Here is a 7,603-nt window from a genome sequence, read left to right as displayed (position 1 = left end):
TTGCTCATGACTCGTAGAACCTATGAACCTAGAGCTCTGATACTAACTTGTCAAGACCCAAAATCCACTAGTCGTGATGGCACCTAACCCAACCCACTAGGTAAGCCAACTAGTAACTATCCAATTCCGATGATATTAATAGGACAAATAAATGATAGTAATTTACTAAATTTTATACATTTCCCAAGGACTGGTAGTACAAATCATGAGCTTCTAAGAATAGAGTTTACAAAGCTGAAATGAAATAAATACATAGTCTGTTTGAAAAGTACATAAACAAGATTTAATAGATCTAAGGCTACCACGAACAAGAGGCAGCTACAACCGGGACGCATGTACATCTTCAATCCAACTCCCATCAAACATAGCAAGATAGCAGCCAACATCTGCACACAAGGTGCAGAAGTGTAGTATGAGTACAACCGACCCCATGCACTTAGTAAGTAATAAACCTAATATCCCAAAACTAGGATATTACCAATATTCCACAACAGTTCATAACAACATAACACAGGTAATAAAAGAGGTATCTCAATGAAACTCAAATCTTTTACCGAATATGCCAAAATACGAGTAAGTTGGAAAATTGTGATTTTTCCCAAAAATCATTTCAACAATAAGTAAGATGTTTCATTTTCAGATAGCATGAGGAAAGTACGTCTCTATGCCTACATGTCAAGATACAAGTAAAATCATAAATGTCCCAAAACTGGGTAGCAGAAGGAAATGCATCTTTATGCATCTATCTCAAGTACGCATATCAAATGCAATGCATCTCAATGATGAGCTCGTATACTCTCACTCTCATAGTACTCAATCTCACTGTCTCGCATCCTCTCTCACTATGCTCATGCTCAGCACACTCAATCACTCGTCGATGTACAATACCCGCTGCGGCGTGCAACCCGATCCACATATTTATAGCCGACTGCGCTCACTGGGGGTGTGTAGACTCCGGAGGGGCTCCTTTCAGCACAAGCACTATAATCCGCATGGACAACTCATGTGCTGCACGGACAACTCACGTGCCATAATATCAATATCTGGATCGGCACGAACAACTCACGTTCTATAGTATCAGTATCTGGATCCGCACGGACAACTCACGTGCTACATTATTAATATATTCACAAATAGGCCCCCGGCCTCACTCAGTCATCAATCTCTCCAGTCTCACTTACAGGCTCACAATGTCATGAAACTAGCCCGACAACAATGATATGATGTATCAATAAACAACAACTGAGATTGAGATATGATATGAATGCATGAATATGACTGAGTACGATATATCAATGAAATCAGTGAGATGACAGCAAGAAACGACCACTATGGGTCCTAACAATATCAACATAAAGCCTAAACATGATATTTATCATGATTGACAACTTAATTACTTTATCACATGGTGATAACACAAATATCAACAAAATAGGGCCACTATATAGTGCCATGGAAACAACGGAGTCACAATTTACCGGGTGCACGCCCACACGCCCATCACCTAGCATGTGCGTCACCTCAATACCAATCACATAACACGTAATTCGTGGTTTCGTACCCTCAACACTAAGTTTAAAAGAGTTACTTACCTCGAATAAGCCAATATCAATGCCGAACAAGCCAAGCGATGCTCCAAAGATTCCATCTCGCGTGTTTCAACTTCGAATGACCCGAAACTAACAAAAAACAACTCAAGTACATGAAACAATGCTAAAGGAACCAATCCCGATCGAAAAAGATCAAATCTTGAATCAAAAGCCCAAAATCGGTCAAAAGCCCAACCTGGGCCCACACCTCGGAACCCGACAAAATATACAAAATCCAACAACCCATTTAATTACGAGTCCAACCATACTAGTTTCACTCAAATCTGACTCCAATTTGATGTTCAAAACTCAAAAATTTATATTGTGAAACTTTAGGCCAAAACTCCCAATTTCCTCTTTAAATTCACACTCGCAGGTGCACGCCCAAATATCGCTTCTGCGCTGCCAATCGCTTCTGCGCTCAACTCACCGCATCTGCGCCTTCGCAGATGCAAAACAATCTCTGCTTCTGCGGAACCCTGCTCCCAGCAATATTTCCGCTCATGCGACCCCTTCATCGCTTCTGCGACTATCCTACCTGCGCAAACCAGCCGCAGGTGTGGTCACACTAGAACCAGCAATAGCAACATTGAAGAAAATGATTCAAAATCAATCCGAAACATGCCCGAGCCCCTCGGGACCCCGTCCAAATATACCAACATGTTCCATAACATAATATGGACCTACTCGAGACCTCAAACCACACATAAAAATATAAAAACGAAGAATCAGATCTCAAATCAAAATCTATGAACTTTGAACTTCAAACTTCCATAATCGATGCCGAAACCTATCAAATCACGTCCGATTGACGTCAAACTTTGCACATAAGTCTCAAATGACATAACGAAGATATTCCAATTCCCAGAATCCTAATACGAATCCGATATAAAAAAGTCCACTCCCGGTCAAACTTTTCAAAAATCCAACTTTTGCCATTTCAAGCCAAATTCCACTACGGACCTCCAAATCACAATCCGGACGCGCTCCTAAGTCCAAAATCACCCAACGGACCTAATGGAACCATCGAAATTCCAATCTGAGTTCAAATGCGAAAAAGTCAAACTTGGACAACTCTTTCGAATTTAAAGCTCCGTAGTTGAGAATCATATTTTCAAATCAGTCTCGAATAACCTGAAAACCAAAACCAATGATTCACACAAGTCAAAATACATGATACAGAGCTACTCATGCCCATAAACTACCGAGCGAATGGCAAATGCTCAACACGACCGGTCAGGTTGTTATAGTGGTGTACTTATACTACACTTCTGCATATTTTGTGCAGATCCAGATGTTAGAGGCATCTAACATCGGGAGTGAGTGCTTACACTTGTCACGAAGATTCAAGGTAGAGTAGCATGTCCGTCGCACTCCCTTGGAGTCCCATCCTTACATTCATACTATTATTTTTCATATCTAAACAATATTGTATTTTGATACATCCTTATGTATCCAGTTAGAGTTCATGACTCTATACTACCTAGTCCCGGAAAGTTATTTAAGCATTGCCTTTTAACCTTGTATTAACTCTATTTTCGCTTTTAAATTAAATTCTGTCTTATTATTTTCATGTTTTGTTGATTTAATGTTGTTAACTAATTGGCTTACCATGTTTTAGAGATTAGGTGCCATCACGACCCCTATGGTGGGATTTGGTCGTGACAAGTTGGTATCAGAGCCCTAGGTTCATAGGGTCTACGAGTCATGAGCAAGTTTAGTAGAGTCTTGCGGATCGGTACAGAGACATTTGTACTTATATATGAGAGGCTACCGAACTGTTAGGAAACATCACCTTCGTTCATTCTTTATTGTGCTTATTTGTTATTCCAAAGTTTGAATCTGTACTATTCTATTCTCTCACAGATGGTGAGGATACGTTCTGCCAGATAAGTTGAGCAGCACCAACACCCCCTAAGATTTAGGTCCGAGGTAAGGCATATGCCGCAGCTAGAGCACCTGCTAGAGAAACAATGCTAGAGCTACTAGTAGCTCTAATTGAGGAGCAGAAGCCTGATCATGTTGAGCAGTTGGGACCCGCTCGGGCACCTGAGGGGCCTATTGCTACACCGGGGCTCCAAGAGACCTTGGCACACTTCATGAGTATGTTTGAGAGTTTGGCCCAGCCGATTTGATTTTGGTTGCACCAGCTACTCCATAGGGTAGGGGAGGAGCTCAGACTCCCACCGCCCATACACCAGAGCAACTGGCTCATACTTATCAGACACCAGGTATTGTGCTAGTGCAGCCAGTAGTTGCAGTTCAGCCTGTGGTAGGACCAGTTGTGTCGGCTGAGGGGTAGAAGAGTTTGGAGAGATTTCAGAAATTTCATCCTCCCAGTTCAGTGTAGGAGCTTCTGAGGATGCACACAATTTCTTGGATTAGTGTCATCATATTCTATGTACCTTGGTTTTAGTGGAGTCGAGCGGGGTCGACCTTACTACTTTTCAGTTGACGGGGCTGGCATATAGATGGTGGCAGACTTATGAGGCGAGCAGGCTAGCATGCGCAATACCACTTACATGGTTCAATTCTCCGATCTTTTCTTGAGGGAGTTTATTCTACAGACCTGCAGGGACGAGTTGCGCAATGAGTTTGAGCATTTGCGCGAGGGGGTATGAATGTGTCCGAGTATGCTATGAGGTTTACAGAGTTATCCCGCCATGCAACTTTGTTGGTTTCCACTAATAGAGAAAGAGTCCATAGGTTTATTGAGGGACTCACCTACATCCTCAAATTTGGGATGACACGGTATTTGGAGACTAAAACTGCATTTCATCAGGTTCTCGAGATTGCTAGGAGGTTAGAGCATGTCTGCAGGCAAGAGAGGGAGGATAAGAAGCCTCGTGGTTCTGGAGGATTTTGTGGATCCTACTCCGGGGGCAAGGTCTATCATGGCAGAGGTCATTTTAGTTGACCAATTAAATCCGTACTTCAAGTTTCACGTAGTGCTATAGCTAGCCATAGATTGCAGATCACTCGTACCAGACAACCATCTTTCATTGCACCTTCTGCACGAGGTTCCTATGGTGGTTATTCCAGTCGTCCGGGGCAGACTCAATACCAGCAGCCACGCCCGCTGAGAGGTTGTTTCGAGTTTTGTGATAATAGGCACATTGTGAGAGATTGTCCTAGATTTTGGATGGGTAGACCTCAACAAGGCACTCAGGATATCATTCCCGCCCCAGATGCTACCCCACCTGTATTGCCATCTAGAGGTGAAGGATATGCGGGTAGTGGTTGTCCTAGAGGGAGATGCCATGCCATTTTTGTGATTTCCCTGGTAGGACTGAGGCAGTCGCATCAGATGCAATCATTACATGCATTGCTCTATTTTGTCACAGAGATGCTTCAATTTTATTTGATCTAGGTTCTACTTATTCGTATGTGTCATCCTACTTTGCTTCATATTTGGATATGTCTCGTGATTCTCTGGATACTCCTATTTATGTGTCCACACCTGTTGGGGATTCTATTATGGTAGATTGTATCTATCATTCTTGTGTGGTGACTGTTGAGGGCTATAAGATGAGGGTTGGTCTTTTGCTGCTTAATATGGTTGATTTTGATGTGATTTTAGGTATAGATTGGTTATATCTGTACCACGCTATTCTTGATTGTCACGCTAAGACCATGAAGTTGGCTATGTTGGGGTTGTCGAGGTTGGAATGGAGAGGTTCTTTGGGGGCATATTCCTAGTAGAGTGGTTTCCTTTTTGAAGGCTCAACGGATGGTTGAGAAGGAGTGTTTAGCGTACTTAGCCTTCATTAAGGATGTATGTGCTGATACCCCCACAGTTGATTCAGTAACCGTGGTGAGGTAGTTTCTAAATGTTTTCCTTGCAGACCTACCAGGCATGCCACCCGATAGGGATATTGATTTTGGTATTGACTTGGCACCGGTCACTTAGCCCATATCTATTCCACCATACTGCATGGCTCCAGCAGAGTTGAAGGAATTGAAGGAGCACTTGAAGGAATTGCTAGATAAAGGTTTTATCAGGCCAAATGTGTCACCTTGGGGTGCTCCGGTTTTATTTGTGAAGAAGAAAGACGGTTCCATGAGAATGTGCATTGACTATAGGCAATTGAACAAGGTTACCATCAAGAACAAGTATCCATTTCCGTGTATTGATGATTTATTTGATCAGCTTCAGGATGCTAGGGTGTTCTCGAAGATTGACTTGACTTCGGGGTACCATCAGTTTAAGATTAGGACTTCGGACATTCCTATGACAACCTTCAAGACCCATTATGGGCATTATCAATTCTTGGTGATGTCTTTTAGGATGACCAATGCCCCAACAACTTTCATGCACTTGATGAACAACATATTTTAGCCTTATCTGGATTCCTTCGTCATTTTGTTCATTGATGATATATTGGCGTATTCCCGTAGTAGGGAGGAGCGTGAGCAACATTTGAAGAATGTGCTTCAGACTCTAAGGGAGAAGAAGCTGTATGCTAAGTTCTCCAAGTGCGAGCTTTGGTTGGACTCTTGCATTTTTGGGCCACGTGGTGTCTAGTGATGGGATCAATGTGGATCTGAGAAGATTGAGACAATTTAGAGTTGGCCTAGACCTTCTACCACTACTGAGATCAATAGTTTCCTAAGTTTGGCTGGTTAATATCGCTATTTCGCAGAGGGGTTCTTGTCTATTGCATCTCCATTGAACAAGTTGACTTAGAAGGGTGCTCCGTTCAGATGGTCTGATGATTATGAGGAGAGCTTTTAGAAGATCAATACAGCTTTGAATATAGCTCCAATTTTGATTTTGCCGTCAGGATTGGGGTCATGTATGGTTTATTATGATGATTCGTGGGTTGGCATTTGGTGTGTGTTGGTGCAGGATGGTCAGGTGATTGCCTACGCATCGCATTAGTTGAAGCCCTATGAGAAGAACTATCCAGTGCTTGATTTGGAGTTGGCAGCTATTGTTCACGCGCTCAAGATTTGGAGGCATCACTTATATGACATGTCTTGTAAGGTGTATACAGATCATCAGAGTCTTCAACATTTATTCAAGAAAAAGGACCTGAACTTGAGGAATCAGAGGTGGTTGGAGTTATTGACGGACAATGAAATCACTATTCTTTATCATCCGGTGAAGGATAATGTAGTTGTAAATGCCATGAGTAGGAAGGCGAAGAGTATGGAGAGTCTTGTTTTTATTCCAGCTGGGCAGAAGCCTTTGGCTATGGATGTTCAGGCTTTAGCCAACAGGTTCGTGAGATTGGATATTTCGGAGCCTCGTAGAGTCCTTGGTTGTGTTCTATCACAATCATCCTTATTTGAGTACATTAAGGCTTATTAGTACGATGATCCCCATTTGCTTGTTCTTAAGGACACATTTCAATGAGGTGAAACTATTGGTGATGATGGCGTGTTACGTCTTCAGAGCCGGATTTGTGTTCCTAATGTGGATGGGTTGAGAGAATTGATTCTATAGGAGGCTCATGGTTTGTGGTATTCTGTTAATCTAGGTGCTGCAAAGATGTACTGTAATTTGAAACAGCATTATATTGGTGGCAGAGGATGAAGAAAGATATTGTTAGATATGTTGCTCGGTATTTGAATTATCAGCAGGTCAAGTATGAGCATCAGGATCCTGTTGGTTTGCTTCAGAAGATTGAGATACCAGAGTGGAAGTCGGGACACATCACTATGGACTTCGTGGTAGGGTTGCCACATACATTGAGGAGATTTGACGTAGTTTTGGTCATTGTGGACTATTGACGACCAATTATGACTCTCCCCTTTCAAATGAAATTATTTTCACTTATTAATCAACAATAAATGTAGTAAAATATTTTTAAATCAATAATACCTATTTTTTAAAAATATAAATGATATAATACTTAATAATAATTAGTAATGTTATATTAATAGTAATTTAGTATTAAACATTTATAGATTATATTACTCCTACTGTTTTAAATTATTAAAACAATCATATCTTAATAAATGAGTTTTAGAATCAATTAATAAATTAGTCTTTAATTTATAACTATACT

The 7,603-nt window shown here is 41.4% G+C and overlaps 1 protein-coding gene across 1 annotated transcript; it reads left to right on the top strand.

Moving 5' to 3' along the window:
- The first annotated feature begins 5,523 nt into the window (after positions 1–5,523).
- Positions 5,524–7,325, top strand: LOC138909033 (uncharacterized). Its single transcript, XM_070200054.1, has 4 exons — positions 5,524–5,644; positions 6,587–6,812; positions 6,895–6,961; positions 7,122–7,325. The coding sequence occupies exons 1-4, from the start codon at positions 5,524–5,526 to the stop codon at positions 7,323–7,325; spliced, it is 618 nt and encodes a 205-aa protein (XP_070056155.1).
- Positions 7,326–7,603: the final 278 nt, after the last annotated feature.

The sequence above is a fragment of the Nicotiana tomentosiformis genome, chromosome 1 (genome assembly GCF_000390325.3).
Source record: "Nicotiana tomentosiformis chromosome 1, ASM39032v3, whole genome shotgun sequence".
In the NCBI taxonomy this organism is placed as follows: Eukaryota; Viridiplantae; Streptophyta; class Magnoliopsida; order Solanales; family Solanaceae; genus Nicotiana; species Nicotiana tomentosiformis.
Note: the sequence above shows the minus strand (reverse complement) of the source record. Positions and strands in the feature narration are given on the sequence as shown.